Below are 20,530 nucleotides of genomic sequence, written 5' to 3' on the forward strand. Positions count from 1 at the left end.
TCAGAACTTCAGGTGGACTCAAGTTCAAATCAGGAGTGAGTTCAATTCCACTCTTTGCAATTCTCAAATTGTTTATTGGGGTAATGAAAAGGATAAGTATAACTTCCAATCACATCATTTCAGAAGTCACTGTGGTCCAGTGGTAAAGACAATGGGTCAGAACTTCAGGTGGACTCAAGTTCAAATCAGGAGTGAGTTCAATTCCACTCTTTGCAATTCTCAAATTGTTTATTTGGGTAATGAAAAGGATAAGTATAACTTCCAATCTCGTCATTTCAGAAGTCACTGTGGTCCAGTGGTAAAGACAATGGGTCAGAACTTCATTTGGACTCAAGTTCAAATCAGGAGTGAGTTCAATTCCACTCTTTGCAATTCTCAAATTGTTTATTGGGGTAATGAAAAGGATAAGTATAACTTCCAATCTCGTCATTTCAGAAGTCACTGTGGTCCAGTGGTAAAGACAATGGGTCAGAACTTCAGGTGGACTCAAGTTCAAATCAGGAGTGAGTTCAATTCCACTCTTTGCAATTTTCAAATTGTTTATTTGGGTAATGAAAAGGATAAGTATAACTTCCAATCTCGTCATTTCAGAAGTCACTGTGGTCCAGTGGTAAAGACAATGGGTCAGAACTTCAGGTGGACTCAAGTTCAAATCAGGAGTGAGTTCAATTCCACTCTTTGCAATTCTCAAATTGTTTATTTGGGTAATGAAAAGGATAAGTATAACTTCCAAACTCATCATTTCAGAAGTCACTGTGGTCCAGTGGTAAAGACAATGGGTCAGAACTTCAGGTGGACTCAAGTTCAAATCAGGAGTGAGTTCAATTCCACTCTTTGCAATTCTCAAATTGTTTATTTGGGTAATGAAAAGGATAAGTATAACTTCCAAACTCATCATTTCAGAAGTCACTGTGGTCCAGTGGTAAAGACAATGGGTCAGAACTTCAGGTGGACTCAAGTTCAAATCAGGAGTGAGTTCAATTCCACTCTTTGCAATTCTCAAATTGTTTATTGGGGTAATGAAAAGGATAAGTATAACTTCCAATCACATCATTTCAGAAGTCACTGTGGTCCAGTGGTAAAGACAATGGGTCAGAACTTCAGGTGGACTCAAGTTCAAATCAGGAGTGAGTTCAATTCCACTCTTTGCAATTCTCAAATTGTTTATTTGGGTAATGAAAAGGATAAGTATAACTTCCAATCTTGTCATTTCAGAAGTCACTGTGGTCCAGTGGTAAAGACAATGGGTCAGAACTTCAGGTGGACTCAAGTTCAAATCAGGAGTGAGTTCAATTCCACTCTTTGCAATTCTCAAATTGTTTATTTGGGTAATGAAAAGGATAAGTATAACTTCCAATCATATATAGGCGGGCCGCCTCGTGGTGTAGTGGGTAAGTCACCTGCCTGCGACGTGGGTGTCGAGGGTTCACGTCCCGGTGTCGCCAGTCAACGACTGCATGGCGTCGGCAGTCGGCCGTAGGCCGACTGTCGAACGCCACCAGGGATCCCCCCCTCCCAACTGTCTTCCGGTCAGCCGAAGGCTGACCGGAAATATTGTTTTGCTGAAAAAAATGACTAAGTCTTTATTTGAATGAAAAAAGGATTACCCATTTACTGAACTACTAGTGTAGTGATTAGTCAAACGAGAGCGGGATTCGAACCCCAGCCTCCCACATGGCAGTCAAATCCAGTAACTTGAGGTCTGTCTGACCCATTGTCTTTGCCACTGGACCACAGTGACTTCTGAAATGAGATGATTGGAAGTTATATTTATCATTTTCATCACCTCAATAAACAATTTGAGATTTGCAAAGAGTGGACTTGAACTCACTCCAGATTTGAACTTGTGTCCAACTTCAATTTCAACCCATTGTTCTTGCCACTGGACCACAGTGACTTCTGAAATGAGATGATTGGAAGTTATATTTATCATTTTCATTACCTCAATAAACAATTTGAGAATTGCAAAGAGTGGAATCAAACTCACTTCTGATTTGAACTTGAGTCCACCTGAAGTTCTGACCCATTGTCTTTGCCACTGCACCACAGTAAAGTTGGAAGTTGTATTTATCCTTTTCATTACCTCAATAAACAATTTGAGAATTGCAACGAGTGGAATTGAACTCACTCCGGATTCCTGCCTCATGTTCTGACCCAATGATTTTGCCAGTGGACCACAGCAACAACTTGAAGGTGAACAATCAGAAGTCAGATTTATTCTCCGACTCTCTTAGCCTTACTTGCTATGTCATTTTTTTAAAGAAAAAAAGCCTTACTATACTATGTCGTTATTTAAGAAAAGAAGCCTTACTATACAATATCGTTTTTTAAGAAAAAAAGGCTTCCTCTATTATGTCGTTTTTCAAGAAAAAAAGCCATGCTATACTATGTTGTTTTTTAGGAAAAAAAGCCTTACTATACTATGTCGTTTTTTAAAGGAAAAAAGCCATACTATACTATGTCGTTTTTTAGGGGGGGGGAAAGCCTTCCTCTACTATGTCGTTTTTCAAGAAAAATTATTGCCACTCGTTTCAAATGAAATGGCTTGCCTCTTCCTTGCAACTCCCTCAATAGAAGCCTTTAACTTTTTACCAACCATATTCAATATTGGATGCATGAGATATTTAATGATACAAATGAAAAAGGTTCTTTGCACACTGGAGATTCATTCACGCACTTCCGCATTGCAACGAAGAAGAAGGTAGATGCTGGGTGAGCTGAGCTCTCACAGCGCCAGGCGTCGGTATTAGCGGCGGAAAGAAGTACTACTCCGAAAAAGGCGCGAAATACAAAATTGGACTTGCGAACATTTTTGGACTTAAACGCAATTTGCAGACATGTTCGTATGTACCGTTGTTCGTAAGTTGAAAGTTCGTAAGTAGGGGAGCGTCTGTAATGACAAAGTAAAATGTGGCCAATGCGTGGCGTAGAGGTTCACTCACCTGACTGCCATTTGGGAGGCTGGGGTTCGATTCCCAGTTGGGAAACATTTTCCGTTAGTTGTTTCTATATATTTGTAGTCAAGACCTTCCAATAATGACGAACTGAAGTGTGGCCAATTCGTGGCGTAGAGATTTACTCACCTGACTGCCATGTTGGAGGCTTGGGTTCGATTCCCAGTTTGGAAACATTTTCCGTTAGTTGTTTCTATATATTTGTAGTCAAGACCTTCCAATAATGACGAACTGAAGTGTGGCCAATTTGTGGTGTAGAGGTTCACTCACCTGACTGCCATGTGGGAGGCTGGGGTTCCAATCCCAGTTGGGAAACATTTTCCGTTAGTTGTTTCTATATATTTGTAGTCAAGACCAATGACAAAGTAAAGTGTGGCTACTTCAATGTGTAGAGGTTCGAATAGCATTAAGACGAGCCCAGCATTATGTTTTTGCCCTTAATCCCTGAGCCCTTTGTTTCACTAATGCTAATCCCTTTTAAAGATACCCTGTTCACATTGGCGAGAACGGAAATCTGTCACTAACACCTCGGATGGTGCTGAAATAGGAACGACGCTCCTTTTTTTGGAGAAACGCTCGTTTTGACAGACGTGGGCGGACATTCCGGATGCCGACTTCTCACCTGCAGAAGTCGGGCGAGACCATGCCGTACACGTTGATCCTATCGCACAGCTCCAGGGCGATGGTCATCGTGAACCAACCGGTACTCAGCCAAGAGTTTGAAATCTTCCTGCCAGGGGAGCAGAAGGCGGTTAGATGGACGGAATTAGATTTTTGCATGAGATCAGCCAAAGGCCCGCCACTCAAACGTTTACTCTGCGCCATTAAAATACGCATCTAACAGTCACGTATGGAGCGATTGAAATGAAGCCCCTTCATCGAGTAGCCTTGAGCGGCGGTCGCAAGGACAAAGCGTCCAATGATGGATGTCGGGACAGACTCATGTAAGTTGATATCTGTCAGAGAAAATGTGCTTGTTTACATTCACCCCCCAAAAAAACCTTAGGAAACACCCTCTTTTTTTTCAGGGATTCTGGTGGTGTCATCACAACGGCAAGAAAAGAATAGCGCATTTAAGGACAGCATGCTAACAGACTGCAAAAATCTGCATTCTGGTTGTGACATCATCCTCATTTTGGAGTTTTTTTTTTGTAGGTGGGATCAAGACGTGCATAAGAAAGATGAATAAAGATCCAATTTCATGACTAAACCTTTTCCGTCACATTTTTGGATGCATTTTCAACTGAAACACGGCCTAAAATATTACTGAAAATCACAAATGATCAACGTATAACGTGCGCAGTTTTCTATATTAACATACCTGTCAACCTTTGCCGATAACTGCCCTTATAAATGATTCTGATTCCCCTTACAAACCCCCAAAAAACCTTACAAACACCGTACGACTCGTACGGTGTTTGTAAGGTTTTTTGGGGGTTTGTAAGGGGAATCATAATCATTTATAAGGGCAGTTATCGGCAGAGGTTGACAGCTATGTATTAATGCCTTAAAAGTGCTGGCCAATGTCTGAATAATCAATTAATCTCACTTTGTTTGTGATGAGCTAATGACGGGTTGCCAAAAAAAAAAAAAGTTGAATTTTGCTGAGAGTTAATCAGTCTCTTGAACACCCACAGTGAGACATCTGTTTAGTCCTTTGCTGCAGTTATTAAAATGAGTCGATGTTAAAACAGCCCTCCCGCTGCGTTAATTACCTTGACTCGGCAGCCACAATAAAGCGAAAATCATCATTATGAATGCATTGATAGGCGTAGAGTTGTTGTTGATTGGATGCGGTTTACCCAAAGAGGCAAGCCTGCAGATCCCTGCAGATCCAGAACCGCATACCCAAACAATCTAACCCTGGCAAACATTCATTCCCGATGGCGCAGTGGCCCTCAAACGGGAAACGAGAGCAGTAAGTGCTTAATCACAGCAAACGTTTGGCGTGATTCAAGTAGCCGGGTCCGGATAAATGTCGGAGCTTTTCGCCCGCGACGAGAACCCCGCCCCCATTGCGCGCCAATTTCCCCGCTGACGTCGATCTTGAATTGAAGTGGCTTTCAATCTCCCCAGACGCCGAACAAAAGCTCCGGCACCGAGGCTGAAACCAATTGAGTTACTTTTTTATTCACTGCTAAAGCTCAGCTTGCTTTCAAGCACTACAAACTTCTCCTTGGAAACCATTAAACGGGAGATAGTCTCCCTGAATAGGTGAGGCGGAATGACAACAACAATGGCGTTTAATTGAACAAATTGCCTAAGCTTTTTGCCATGTGTCATAGATGTTGGCCAAAATGCAGAATATATAACCTTCGTGAAAAATAAAACATCATTCCCATTTACCTCGAATTCTTTTGAACTGCAAGGCAAGAAATATTCAAAAGTGTAAGATAAAACGGTTATAAAAACCCATGTAGTCATGTGACACTTAACTCCTACGCTACCATTGCATTTGAAGGCTTTTTAAGGTTCGCTTTAACTCATTGGGTGCCATTGAGGGCGCCGTTTTGACTGCAGGGGCGAAAGAACGAATCGGACTGCAGATAAGAAATTGAGCAAAGTGCAAAATTCTAGTTTTACTGCGCCCGTGTCAGAAAAAGGGGGCATTTAATTCTGTATTACAGTATGAATGAGCTACCTATTCAAGTAGAACGCCCTCTTGTGGGTCCTATCCGGCCCCCGGGCCCTATGTTGGTCTCGTAAATAGGTATCTAATTTTTATCCACATACGAATGAACTCAAGTTAGATTGTTCATTTTTTAAATGGGGATTTATGTGACTTTTGACCCTTTGACGGCGAGCCAGAGTTGTTTAAAAATAATCAGTTTTTACATTATGCACACAGTAAGTTTGGCAATTTTAAGCACGTCGAGTGGCCTTTGATATTCCCTCTAAAATTTCAATTAAAATTATCACTTATCATTTTTTGTACTGGGAAAACGCACTTTGTGGAGTAGCACCATTAATTTAATTATACGCAGCTGTGTATGATGACAATAAAGGCTTTTGATTTGATGATTTTAAAGATTGTTGCGTTACCTGTCCTTGCCGGTTTCCTTCTTGAAGAGGTCGTCGAACTGCTGCATCTTCTGCCAGGAGACGATGTAAACTTTGAGCGCCGGCAGCGCCTGGCTCATGAGCCGCAGGTTGTTGTACACCAAGCCCTTGCCGTCTCGCCGCATGTAGCCGCCGGGCCCCCAGAAGATGAAAACGGCGTCCTGGCTGGCGTCCAGCAGCCGCTCGCGACTCCTCAGCACGCGCTGCATGCTGGAGTGAGCCACCACGCGCAGGGACGTGCGGCGGCCCACGTCGCCGGCGTATTCCCCCGCCGCCGGCGCGTCGTTCATGCGGATGACGCACTGGGCCCGGTCGATCTCTTGGCCCCGGCCGCCGCCGACGAGGTGGCCCGAGCTGGTCACCAGGGAGCACGTTCCGCAGTGCATCTTCAGAGGCTGGACGAAGGGAATAAGGACGTTGTCAAATATACTGAAATATACTGCATGGACAGTCTTTAGAGAAGACTACCTAAATTGTCTTTGATGTCTGTTATCTTCGCTCCGGACCGAATAGTCAGCAAACCTTACATTAGTTAGATCAAAGGCTCTGAAGTCTTTGATTAAAAAAAAAAATGAAAAAAAATGATGGAAGAGCAAATTGCCCGAGACGGCTGACAAAATGTGCACTATTTTCTTTATGGAAACTTTTGTTTAGTTTTGTTTTTGGCAACTGTAGATTGACCACTTTTTGTTAAATGAAGGGTCTGGGGACCTTTTGGACAGAAAAATTCATATTTTCAATAAATTATTCCTTGAGAGACTCAGAATTTAAAATATATGAAAATCTGGGCCTTTTTTTAACTCATTTCCAACATTTTAAATGATAAAAAGTGTAGAGTTTAACATCTTCACAGATATACAGTGGGACCTCTACTTACAAACTTGTTTCGTAACTTGGATTTTTCGTAGCTAGAGCAGTATTTTATAGGCATATTCTCTCATCCGATCAAAAAAAAAAAAACATCTAAACCAGGGGTCGGGAACCTTTTCGTAGAGTCGTAAACAATTCATATTTTCAAATCTTATTCCTTGAGAGTCACACTCGGAATTTAAAGTCCATAAAAATGCACAATTTTTACACATTTCCAACATTTTAAAGTAGAAAAAGTCTCAATTCTTTTGACAACATTGTTACACTGTTGCTAATCACTGTATTACCATAAAGAATGAAGACCTTAAAAAATGATGATGAAAGCGGCGCTACATGTAGCGTCAACACCGACTTGATGCTCCTATTGGTGCGTTCAGAACTCCATATATTAACTGACAGGTTAGCTGGGAGCCACATGCACCCACCAAAAGAGCCACATAAGGCTCCCGAGCCATAGGTTCCCTACCCCTGCTCTAAATCATGAGGCTCAAACTCTTGAAAACTGCTAAAAATGTACAGTATTCCCCGTTTTTCGCGGTTTTTGCATTTTTTCATCTCGAATTTTGCGGTGCACAGCAAAAGTCGGACGACTACTGTGGAAATACTTTCCGGTTTAACACTAGTCCACTGTTTTTTGCAGTGTACCGCAAAATCGCAAAAACCGCCAAAAACGGGGGTATACTGTCGTGGCAAGAGCATCGATAACTAAATATGTGTTTATCAAGCCACGATAGTCTTGGACAACTCTATATTGCTTTCATCAAGAAAAAAAATGAAGAGTGGTTCATAAAATGTATGAAAAATATGTATATACTCAATTCAATGATGATGAAATTAAACTGGCTTGCAGTGAAAGGTCAGCGGAAGACAAAGAGTTAACATTTTCACAAATAATATGCTATGCATTGACAAAAACGTGCAATTGGCAGTTCATCTAAAGCCTATTATTGTCTTCCGCTTCTAAAGCCGACAGACGCACACACCTGCGGCAAATTTGGTCGAAGGCTTCACCATGCGTTTTGAGCTTTAAAACGCTTTGTTGACAAATGGGAAGCGACGGCGCCCCCTGGGTGTGCGCCTCTTATCCTTGCGTGCTTTGTCATGCCTTTAAACTCACGGGCTTCACAAAAGAACGCAAGGAAAGGACGCTCATCCGATGTAGGTCGACCAAAAACAAACAAAAACAAACCTGAATTATCTCGTTATCTTACTAATAACAATTTTTCACACGGTATGACTAAAGTTTATTTGAAAATTTTGGACAGCATCAGATTAGAACAGTTGTTTTCCGTGTTCTTGCGATATTTCTGACTGTTTGTCAACTACATGACATCATTGTAAAGTGTTTTTTGTTTTTTAATGTAAAACTTCAACTTTCTTAGCCCCTCTAATAAAGTCGTAAAAGTTACTCACATGTAGCCATAACCAAACAAGCAAAAAAATATGATACCAGCGGTGTTGTGCTGATTGATGATCAATTTTAAAGATTTTTTTCTCTGCGGTCGGACCCATTTTCTTCTGTATGAAACCAGACGCTAATGAGGTCCTGGCGGTCTTGGCCGCCTAAAGGCAGCCCCCTTCCACCTGGCAGCACCTTGACAGTCCATCTTGGCTGCAGTGCAGTTCTATTTGTGCTCGGGGGCCCCTGAAAGACCGGCTAGACCACCTCTGTCTCCAGAAGCGTCGCTTGGCTGGCTCCAAATCACTCTCTTCGGGGAGGTTATTACTGAGAAACAAGGCTCTTCAATCCACCAGGAGTCATTTGATTTTTTCCAGGCGGAGCGTCATGTCCACTGGATTTATTGGACTCTTTCCAAGGGAGGTGGGGCACTCTTAAAACTCTTCAACGGATTTATCGCCAGCAGGAGAATTTCATCTTTTCTTCTGAATTTAATTGGAAAATTGGCACGTCCCTGTTTATTTATTGTTACTAATCTAGTTGAACTAGGAGTGAATGTCATGTTTTAGACCAGGATATCAGGACTTTAGGACACTTTCGGTTGGCAAAACCCGCAACTCCCTCGTGTAATGTCTCTGGTCGCAACTCCCTCTTTGTAATGTCTCTGCGAGCACTGGGCGGAGCGTTGCATTTTTTGTGTGTTTTTTTTCCTGTTAGTCAGTGTGAATAGCAAGGCGATCGCTAATACGAGAGTTATATATACGTACTACTCGTTGGCAAGTGGTCGTGCATTATCCTATTGTGAAGACGTGTGTATAATTTTCGGAATATTTTGAAGGGAAGACAAAAGCAAACAACCCTTGATAGGTTGCATCTGAAACTCAGGGTGGAGGCGGGGCAAACAGAGTCAACCCAGCCGGGAGAAGAAAGGTATACAAATGTAAAACAAAATTAGAATTAAGTTTAGTGTAAGGTTAGATGAAACTTATTTTTTAGTGTGTCTGCATCGTAATCCAAGTTCATTTAAATTTGTTTGTTATGTTACGAGCGTTGCCGACACAAATTTACAGTCCAATTCACATACAGAAGCAAATACATCACCTCCTTCCTTAGATTAGTACGAAAAAAAATGTTGTGTGTCACCAGTTTAATCCAATTTACTCTGTGAAACAGCATGAAATTTAACACCTAATAATCCATATTAAGAAATGAATCCATATTTCGTCCCAGGCAGCCCCTCTGTTATTGAAAAGTAATAAAATCCCTATTTTTGCACCCATTCGCTAAGCATTTTTTTTTCATGCTTCTCTTGTTATATTTTTTGGCAATGAGACAGAATAGGCCGACGGCAATCCCAAACACGTCTGCCTAATCAACGAGACAGTGAATGTTGTTGCGCCCGCAGCGCTGGGAAAGTACAAAACGAGCAATTTCAAGCGCATCAATGATTCATGTCAGCTGAAGACGTGAACAATATGAACCGCTACAGAATTATCAGACGGTGGGAATCATTTGCTCGGCATCAATTCGATGATTTGCCTGAAATAAAATCCGGGATTTCCACGTTGGAAGACGTCACGTCATGTTCCGTCTGCCGTTGAGAATTTTCTTGTGAAATAATTCAAATCCATTCAGTTATCGTAGTCCGCCATGTTGACTTTTTACCAATTTTTAATCACATTAGAGCACATGTGTCAAAGTGGTGGCCTATGGGCCAAATCTGGCCCGCCGCATCATTTTGTGTGGCCCGGGAAAGTAAATCATGAGTGCTGACTTTCTGTTTTAGGATCAAATTAAAATGAAGAGTATAGATGTATATTAAATTTCCTGATTTTTCCCCTTTTAAATCAATAATTGTCATTTTTTAATCCATTTTTCTGTGTTTTTAAATCAAATATCATTTTGTAAAATCTAAAAATATATTTAAAAAGGCTAAAATAAACATTGTTTTAGATCTATAAAAAAATTGAATATTTAGGGCTTTTAATCTAGTTCTTTTAATCCATTTATAAATAAAAAATCTAAATATTATATCTAAAATGGTCCGACCCACATGAAATTGAGTTGACGTTAATGCATATTTTCCCCCTTTTAAATCAATAATTGTAATTTTTTAATCCATTTTTCTGTTTTTAGTTCAAAAATCATTGTAAAATCTAAAAATATATTAAAAAAGGCTTAAAAAAACATTGTTTTAGATCTATAAAAAATGGAATATTTAGGGCTTTTAATCTAGTTCGTTTAATCCATTTATTTAAAAAAAATCTAAATATTATATCTAAAATGGTCCGGCCCGTGAACCAACCCGAGTCTGACACCCTTGCATTAGAGCGTCTTCAAAAATTGGATCTCAGGAGAAATGGATACAATAATATCGGGTGTGTAATTAAACAAGCGAGAAGGAGAAAAAGGCCCGGATATTGGCAGACACGATCGGCAGGTTGTTTTGCAATTGGCCTGGCGCTAGCGCTGGCGGGGCAGTGGCCGTTCACGCGGAACACGGCCGATAATTGCTCCTTTCCCGACGAGCGGATCGTCCCTGGAGGACCGCGAGCGGGCCATTACGCCTGATGGATGCCTCGCCCCCTCGGCGCAGAGAAATAGCATTCCGCTGTTGTTATTGATTATTTGCCGGGACCACGGGGAGGAAGATTGGAGGGGCGGCGGCGGCGGCGGCGGTCAGGGGATGTGGGGGAGAGCGAAGGCCAGCTGGCGAGCACGCCGGGTGGTGAACAATTGCTCCGTGGTGAAGGATGGCAATCATGTTGCGCCGTGGGATGTCGTCTGGTGCTTAAAATCAGCGCCTTTTATGATTTTTCTGTGCTGCAAAGCCAAGGTGTACAAGAAAAAGCCATGGAAATCCTCGCAACTTTTGATGGGAATCCAAAAGTTGATTCTTCTCCTTTTCAGCTCCAAATCGATACCTTCAACGGTGAATCCATTGGACGCCATTGAAACATCGATTAACATTGCCATCTTCCAATGTTTCATGTTATCATCCACAAATTGAAATGTTTCAGCGGTGTTGGTTAGCCCGTCGCTCTCACACTTCTGAGATCGAGGGTTCGATCCCAGGTCCAGAGCTTCATTTTTGGAATTTTCATGTTCTCTCCAAGCTGGCGTGGGTTTTCTCCGGGTACTCCGGTTTCCTCCCACATCCTCAAAACATGCAGGATAGCCTGATTCAACACTCTAAATTGCCCCCTAGCTACCAATGATTGGTCGTTTGTCTCCTTGCGTCCTGCGATTGGCTGACCACCGATTCAGGGTGTCCGCCGCTTGGTGGCCATAGATGACCGAGATAGGCTCCAGCACCCCGGAAAATGAATGAATGAAATTTGGCTCCAGCACCCCCGCAACCCTTGTGAGGATAAGCGGTACGGAAAATGAATGAATGAAATTTTTACGAAAAAATTGTCCACATTTCTTTTTTAATGCATTAACGTAAATTATTACATTATATTGATTGAAGATCTTTGAATCGAACTGAAATAGTGGCAGACTGTCAAATACCGTCGTACGTTCTGCTAAGAATGTTTAACTTAATGTAACTAAAGTAACTAAATGATATAATAAAATAAAGAGAAATGAGTAGTCATTCATTGCCAGCCATCCTATTTCAAATAGATTTGGCGTCTATCGCTGTCAGTAGTAGTCAAAAGTGAACTGCATTTTTCTTCCTTTTATGTTCCCAAAAGTGAAGCAGATTACCAAAATAACTCGCTATTTATCAAGGGTACAAAATTACAGCACAAACCATCGCCGCCCACTGCAGTGCTTCCGAACTACACGTTCCGTTGTTACCATTCTCGAGACTAACTTTGAAAGGACACCGAAACACCTCACAAGCTACAAAGCAGCAGAGGAGAGGAAATGCCGCGGCAACAGCAATCGCGGCACATTCAAACGTCAGCCTCGCAAGACCAGCATCAAACACGCATTGCTTGCGCTGCGGGGCCGACCGTCTAGTTCTGAAGACGCTTGGTCACGTTTGAAGATCGGAGTTCTGAGATGAACTCCTTATCGAGACATGAGGCCTCTTTGTCTGCCATCAACAGATATCAAAAGAGAGATTTAATTCGCCTCTTTATGCGTGGCGCTGTTTTCAAAGCAAAATAAAATGTGACGCCGTCAGGGAATAACAACTGTTGATGGAACAACAGAAAGACGCCCAAGGAAAAGCACCTCTGAAAAAGTGGAAGACCGAACGAGTCGTTAAAAAGGCTGACAGAAAAATCCATACTTTAATTCTGTTCCCATAATTTAGTTTTCTTTTGAATGTGGTAACGTTGCATTTCTACAGTACAATGTACAATCGATCACTCGTCACCGAGTTCGAAGGCGGGGCAGCCGAGACGCGTCTCGTTACCGTAACAAAGGGCGCCGAGACGAAACACGGATGCGGCAAGTCTTTTTATCTGTTCGACTTTAAAGGAACGACTTAACAAGCTGCTGTGACCCGTCGTTTACGTTAGCCGAGGCTGCCGGCAACACGCTTCAGAGCCTAACGATTGTTAAATGAGTCGGACATTCAAAAAAAGCACGAGTATTGCGGCGGGCACATTTCGAAGAAATTAAACATTATTCAGGCCTCAAAGGATCAAACCTTACTCTCAGGCAATCTACCAATAGCATCTTAGCCATCGACGTAATAAGTATAAAAAATAGTCTTGAGTTCTTCTCATCACATTGCTATCACATGTAATGCAATAGCACGTCACGCAGTAAGTACCGTAAGGCGCACTTAAAAGTCTTAAATTTTCTCCAAAATAGACAGGGCGCCTTATAATCCAGTGTGCTCTATATATGGATTGGTCACCGGTCTTTTGGTCGCCCGTCTTTTGGTCGCCCGTCTTTTGGTCGCCCGTCTTTTGGTCGCCCGTCTTTTGGTCGCCCGTCTTTTGGTCGCCCCGACCGCGACAACAGGCGACCAAAAGACCGGCAACCAAAGGACCGGCGACCAAAAGACCGGCGACCAAAAGACCGACGACCAAAAGACCGGCGACAAAACAAGGTAAAACAACACGGTCTACGCATCAATAAAAGCCAATAATGGCCATGAGCAGTTTCACTGAGCCGACATGAGAGTTTGTATGTACATGCGTTGTCCCTTTAAGAAGCGACGTCAGTCAGGGTCTTAACAAGTTCTCCAACAAAAAACAATAAAAGTCCGGGAAATTTGGAGATTTTCTTTAGCTTAATAATTACTAGGGCATTAAGTATAACTCAATAGTAATTCACAGTTTGTATTTAGGGAATTTGAGCAACGATTTAAATGGTAATTATCAATAACCTTCCGGGCGACCAAAAGACCGGCGACCAATCGACCGTGTACCGCGCCTTATAATGCGGTGCGCCTTATAATGTGGTGCGCCTTATAGTCGTGAAAATACGGTAGCTTTTCACCATGTTCCTGCCGGTAATCCAACAGCAGAAGCTTTCTAGCCCTACACTTCCCTTCTCCAAAAATGCTGCCGTGTCCTCACCCAGCACCTGACGGGCACCCAAGCTTTCCCCACAAGGCGGGACAGTGCGCTGTCAAACTATAAAAAGTTCCTCCTTGTCTCGAAGCCAAGCCGAAATCCCCAAACCCCCCTCCCCTGGCCCGTGAGTTTCAATTAGTGTCCTGTGTTTGGGTTCTGGCACGGAGAGATTGGCAGACAATGGAGTTGCAGCACATTGCAACACGCTGTTTTTTTTTCATTTCTCCCCCCAGCCTCGCTATAATTGGCTCCCTTTCAGGCCGTCGGCCCTCGTCGCACAGTGGAACCGCCATGCAGACGGGAAACGAGACCGCCTCTACCGCACACACAGCGAACGTGGTGCAAGTTGTCGGAATACAAAAGACGGTGGGGGTCAAAAGAGCTTTTTCGGATTGCCTATTTTTTGGGGTGGGGGTGTTTGTTGCCGAGGGGAACAGACGGAGAACGGCGAGGATGGCGGACAGACTGACTGAGTCGGGCGACAAAATCAAATTCAAAAAATAGGGGATGAAGAAAAATGAGAAGCAAGGTTTTTTTTTCTGGTCCATTCTTGAGGAAGAAAAAGGCGTGTGTGTCAGAGAAGAAGCAAAAAGTAGGACAAAGACAGCTCAGGGGGATTGGGGGGTGGTCTTTGATGACAGGACCTTACTTTGCTGTCTTCTGCTACCTTTCATGTTCAGATACCTTTTCGTGTTGAATGTATGAAGTTTTTGGTCAGAAGTAATGATGGCCAATACATATTTTTCTGTGGGCCCACAGTTGAAGATGTTTTTTTTGAAGGTCCATGTTTGAAAATCAATGAGAGTCGATGGAAAGTGGGTTCTCAGTGTGCCTATGGAAATGACCATGTACTCAAGTTTTCCTTTCCAGAACGGAATGTTCGCTCAAAATATTTTTGAGTTGGGGCTGCACCAAAAGCACAGCGGTAGAAGAAATGCAATCTTGTCTAAAATGTCTGAGAAAATGAATTGTGGGGAACAGCTGTCCTTCATTGTACGCAATACAGTTGCTCAGTCTCGGACTTTGTGGAATTTAATCATCAGTTTTGTGTCCGTAGAAGGTTTACTCAAGGTCTGAAGAAGATTGACTCAAGGTAGCCAAAATGAACCGAATACCCTCACCTATCTAAAGTTGTAGATGTTCTTTTCTTGAGATTTCTTCGTCAACTTTTGATCAATATTGCTCTTAAATTATGCTACTTGGTGAAACTTGCTTCAGAGTCAAACAGATGTTAGTGTTTGAGAGCGAGTCATTAAAAATTTCACTGCTGTGTTAACAACTATGAGATGTTTATTTTTTTCATTTTTTATCGGAAAAATAGATCTTTGAGAGACCCATGCAAATGGCTAAATGACCACTTTAGACTAGAATTTTACACTAATGTCTTTTTCAGACCTTATTATCGAGGCTTCTCTTAACTTTCATGTTAGTAGACAAATTAATACTTTCCATGAAGTTCACTCAAATTCGTATGCTGTAGTGAAGGATGCTCATCAAAATTTGCTGCCCTACTCTTGCAATCTAACCTAAGTACTTTCAAGCTGCGTATCTCGTCTAGTTGTATGTCTGGTTCCAAAATGGCTACTTCAAATGAAAATGACAGACTTTCCGTCTCCTTTCGAGCTCGGCTTCTCGAGGTGAACAATCGAGAAGTGAGAAATTACCATTCCGCTCACTCCCTGGTGTTATGGCAAAAATCTATGATCTCACTCGTGATTCCTTAACCGCGCGGTGTGAGATTACTGCCGCCATGGGAGCGCTTATCGAGATGCCCCTGCCACCTTCTTTCGTAATTGCTTCCCACAGGCCCTGACGCCGCGGGGACGCGGCGCCTTCAAGATCCAGCTCCGAGCGAAACACTTTCACCCCTTTAATGAGTTCTCCGTGCTAAAGACGATCCGTCGCTTTGAGTTTTCTAAACGCCAGCCGGACGGCCGTGCGTACGTCATTGGGAGACCCCCTACTCGCTGTCTAGCTGGCTGATGGTGGGCCAGCATCTCCGAAAAGACGGGAGAAGAATGGTGTAGTGAAATATTAAACATCTCGTGCAGCTGCTAACGCTATGCATCGTCGGGTTTAGCGGAATAGACCGATACGCTCTTATCATCAAGCCACAGTGTAGAAAACAGCCTGTAAACTGTCTCGAAATGTCAACTGCAGTCATACGTTTTTCCAAGCAATATTGTTACCTCATTAGCAACAGGTGATAATTACTTCACTAGCAATAAACAAAATCACTCAGTCGCTATGCTGTACACCATAAAATGATCTACGAGGGTGAGTATACCACTACAACATCAGGTGGTTTAGCCGAGACTCGTTGTTTTTATCGTGTGACGAATCGGAGAACACAAATTACACAACACGCGTAAGCCATTTTCTGGATACAACAATTGAATATTTTTGGAAGAAAATCACTAAAATGGATGAGGGTCCCTGCCATGCTTACATCATTTCTGCTAAGTGACTTTGGCTTCCCGGCTAACAGCAAAATGGGGTTCAAACTGTGATCTGCACTTTAAAAAAAAAAGTATTTTACAAAGAAAAATACTGTGGATTGCTGCTCAGTGAACTTTAATCTAGTGAATTCAGTAAAGTCCGCCCTGAAGTGATCGTGGGACTTTAAATTGAAATGTTAAGTAGTCAGTCGAGTCTTGTACATACAAAGGTGTGCATGTTTTTCTTTTGCGTGTGCAAGTATTTCAATGTCTTTTGAATTGTTAAGTAGTCGGTCGGGTGTGTTACATACCGAAGTGTGTGTGTTTTTTTTGTGTATTGAATTATTTAGCTGTTTTACATTCTTAAACTTTATTTTTTTTGTACTTTATAGTACTGGTACATAGAAGTATGTAGTTTATCTGGTTTTCTTTTTACATTGAGTAGAGGAAAGAGGTGAGAAGCCAACAAGATGAATAGCAAACATTGTGCATTAAGAATGTTTGCTGGACTTTGATGGATTTGTAGGTGATGATGACGCGAGTACATTGTAAAATGGCTAAATAAAGTACAACCGAACTCAGTTTTACTTCCGTTGCCTTTTTAAAAACGTGTTTTTAGCGTGTGTCCGTATGTTTAAGTTGGTGTATGTTTTGCCATGCCTGGCTGCGTCCTTAAAAACAGTGCGTCCTTTGTGTGTGTCAAATACAGAAATAGCACTCGTTACTGATACTGCGGCTTAAAATACGATGCGCCATATAGTCGTGAAAATACGGTATAAAATTTTAATGTCACGATAGCTCAATTTAACTTGGCTCGACAAAAGACAATTAGATATTGTACTTTTTCTGCCAACTTAATACATTTCATCGGTATAAGATGTCAGATTCTCCAAATCAAGCGACTCAGAGTCACATGCAAAAATGTGATTGGGACATCCCCATGGAGACCATTCAAATTGTTGGATTTCCCTAACATCTGGAATTTGAATTTTCAACTAAAGCCATCCAAAGCGTTTGTGCCCTTTTTCAAAGTTGTTTCATTCCCCCCAGCATCTCAACACGTTGCCAATTATGTCCGATAAGACCCTTCAAGCCGTTTGCACCCCCGTCTCGCCCCCTCCAATCCCCTGGTGCTCTTGCCTCTGCCCGGTTGCCAAATATCAGTCTGGCAGATTCTCACGTCAGACAAGAAGGAAAGTACTTCCTGTGAGATTTAGCACTATCTATCTTCAGAATAACTGACTTTTCCCATTGAGGCGGAAACTTTTGAACGAGCCACTTGTACCGCCTCCCTGTCTGTCTTTACCAAGCTATTTGCCTATTTTTCATTCTCATCCCAAACTTTAATTTCCTTATCGCAGCCGAGTGCTGCGAAAAAGCCGGCGTGGAATAAATGATCCCTCCTTCTGACCTCAATCACATTTGTTGCATTAAAATAAATAAAAAAACTGCTTGTGAAGAATGATAATTTACCAGAGATGCACAAATACAATATATATGGAAAATATGTTGAGGCTGTTTTGTTACCCTCATGAATAAAACAACCTATTTGGGGGGGGAGTAAACTGACGATGTGCTATTTTGGCGCCATCCGTTGACAAATTAAGAAAAAAACGTGGAGTGATTTTCCATTTACCATCTTACCAACTCATTTGCAAGTTTTTTTTTCCCTGAAGAACTAATTAGATGCACAAAATATAACTCAGTGTCTTTCCTGTTTTCAATTATACAAGACTCACTGGGCGCAATTGACTGAGATAGATGTCCAATTCATTTTGACTGGGAGGCCTCGAAGTCAAAAATCCGCCGGATTCCGCATAAATCAGTCCACTGAATACAGGGCATGACATTTTACCAGTACAGTATCAATCGGATTCCCGGATTTCGCTGTATTTCAGCGGTCGTTATGGAAACGGAAATTGCAAAGCTTTTACAAGAAGACTTTTGTTCCATTAAATGCAAAAGTCTGCACTTTCTAAGTTATATTTCCCTAATAAATACAGGTCTATGTTTACTATATTATTCTAATTTACTGGGATAGGCTCCAGCACCCCCACGACCTTCTTTATATATCAATTCTACCTCAAACCCATTTTGTGATTTAAATGTTTGCACTTGATAAGTAATGCAAAAGAAATGTCCATGAATGACAGAGACAAAATTGATGATTGTTAATTTATAATCGAACTGTTTCGCAGTCGCATTAATGTGCCACGTAACTGGTCATTTTAGGTTGCTGTTATTTTTAACGCCCACGGAAAAAATATATTTCGAGCGGCAGAACTATTAAACCGAAGACAAAAATGAAATATTAACATGAACATGAAAATATGGTGTATTTCACTTCATTTAAATCACGTACTGATTTGACGGTTCTCGGACGTTTGGTCGAGCGGACGTTTGGTCGCCGGGTTGTTACTGTTGAAACCAACTCTCAAAATTATAATCATGAGAGAGCGAGTGAGTTTAATATCTAAATATCTAATATCAACAGTAAACTGTCTGTCATAATTTGACAACAAGCGAACCCGGCGACCAAACATCTGTTCGGTCGAACGTCCGTTCGACCAAACGTCCGGGGACCAAACGTCTTTCGACGAAACGTCCGGTCACGGATTTGACATATCGGTAAAATTAATTATGATTTTTTTTAAATAGTCACTGCTAGCCTTCCTTGTTCAAATGGACTGGACATTCATCTGCGTCATGGGAAGCAATGAGAAAAGCAAGCATCTACTGTGTCTGTTGATTGTAATTGCATTGACTGTTTGGACAACCGCATTGCTTTATCCAAATTTTGCATTTGTTCTAAACATTGCCCTTCAGCTTGTCTGGATATCGCGTGTCACTATCATTTAACGGCTCACATTGATTTTCTTTTTCTTGTTTTTTTTGCTCCTGGCAAGAGTTAAAATGATGGCAAAGAGTGGCGTTGGGTTTCAATTAGAGCATCCGGGATGTAATTGTAGCCTCCCATGTAATGAGTAATGACAGGCAAGCAGGAATTGTGATAAATGACTTTCTTAAGAGGGTGCTGGAGATGGAAAGTTTGCATTTACCTTGCGCTCCCCGATGCTGATGTAACCTTGGAGGGACGGCGGCCGAGGCCCGGACGGCCTCGAGGAGGCGGCGACGGGACGTGGCGATATCGTTTTCTCCTGGGGCCGCGTTCGGGTTTCGTTGGCGTCCCGAGCGATGCTGTAGAAGCTGCCGTTGTAGACCAAGAAGAGGCTAGCGCACAGGAGTAGCAGGAGAAGCATGACCACACCAGGACGCTGGAAAAGAGGAGCTTGTCAGTTTCTTACAAATTTTGCAGACATTTTGTCGATCTTAACTAGAAGAGTTTGCAGTTCTAATGCATTGGATATTTGTAGTTGTCAAACGGCACTGAAAAATATATCATATATCACATTACAAGAAAAGACTAAAGCGGTTAAAAGGTGACCTTGCATGGATTTTTTTTCCAGTGTCTAAGATGCGAGCAGATATTTACAGCATAGCACGCCTTATTTTGCAAGTACTCCCTCTCCACTGCTTTATACGTACACGCTCACAAACGGCTAATCCAAATTGACATGTTATTTATTTAAATTTTGATCCACTCAGACGCCGGTTAATGAGAATCCAGCTGTTTGCAAAAGCAAGAAAAAAATATCACAAAAAGGAGAAAAACGACACTCAGCCTTTTCAATGGAAACTCATGTGCAAACATAATAAAATGATTAAAGGTTATAAAAATGAAGAAATAATGCCAGTCTGCCTATAAGTACTTCTACCATAATAATGAAAAATAAAATGAAATATTTTCCATTTTAGATATAATATTTAGATTTTTTTAAATTAATGGATTAAAAGAACTCGATTAAAAGCCTTGAATATTCAGTTTTTTATAGATCTAAAACAATGTTTATTTTGGCTTTTTTATGTATTTTTAGATTTTAAAAAATGATTATTGAGCTAAAAACACAGAAAAAAATTATTAAAAAATTACAATTACTGATTTAAAAGATGGGAAATCAGGAAATGTAATATACATCTATACTCTTCATTTTAATTTGATCCTAAAACAGAAAGTCGGCACTCATGATTTACTTTCACGAGCCACACAAAATGATGCGGTGGGCCAGATTTGGCCCCCGGGCCTCCACTTTGACACATGTGACCTAGTAAGTAAACTGCAGGTATGTACAGATAACTAAATTGTCGGCACAGATTAGCATTGAAATTTTTTTTCTGCACTGGTAAATTGTGAATTTATACCAAAAACATATTTTTGTACGCTTTCAACACGCATGAATCTACCGCCATATAGTAGCCGAAAAGACA

At 41.6% G+C, this 20,530-nt stretch overlaps 1 protein-coding gene and 2 long non-coding RNA genes across 4 annotated transcripts in view; 1 reads left to right on the forward strand and 2 right to left on the reverse strand.

The window, feature by feature from the left end:
- st6galnac5a (ST6 (alpha-N-acetyl-neuraminyl-2,3-beta-galactosyl-1,3)-N-acetylgalactosaminide alpha-2,6-sialyltransferase 5a) overlaps nt 1–20,530 on the reverse strand; it is a 28,742-nt gene that overhangs the window by 7,127 nt on the left and 1,085 nt on the right. Inside the window, exons 2-4 of the mRNA XM_077616332.1 lie at nt 19,264–19,479; nt 5,997–6,409; nt 3,577–3,684 (exon numbers count right to left, since the gene is read on the reverse strand). Coding sequence (XP_077472458.1) covers nt 3,577–3,684; nt 5,997–6,409; nt 19,264–19,479 — 737 coding nt within the window. The remainder of the gene's footprint in view (nt 1–3,576; nt 3,685–5,996; nt 6,410–19,263; nt 19,480–20,530) is intronic.
- LOC144086381 (uncharacterized) lies at nt 1,028–3,135 on the reverse strand. Its single transcript, XR_013304436.1, has 3 exons — nt 1,988–3,135; nt 1,832–1,899; nt 1,028–1,743 (listed from the first exon to the last, which is right to left on the reverse strand). It is a non-coding gene; the product is annotated as an uncharacterized LOC144086381 (long non-coding RNA).
- Nucleotides 1,043–4,164, forward strand: LOC144086380 (uncharacterized). 2 transcript variants are annotated; one of them, XR_013304435.1, is made up of 4 exons: nt 1,043–1,127; nt 1,216–1,283; nt 3,438–3,898; nt 3,983–4,164. It is a non-coding gene; the product is annotated as an uncharacterized LOC144086380 (long non-coding RNA). The 2 variants fall into 2 exon arrangements; XR_013304434.1 differs by lacking the exons at nt 1,043–1,127; nt 1,216–1,283 and having other exon boundaries at nt 1,972–3,898.

The sequence above is a fragment of the Stigmatopora argus genome, chromosome 12, assembly GCF_051989625.1.
Source record: "Stigmatopora argus isolate UIUO_Sarg chromosome 12, RoL_Sarg_1.0, whole genome shotgun sequence".
NCBI lineage: Eukaryota > Metazoa > Chordata > Actinopteri > Syngnathiformes > Syngnathidae > Stigmatopora > Stigmatopora argus.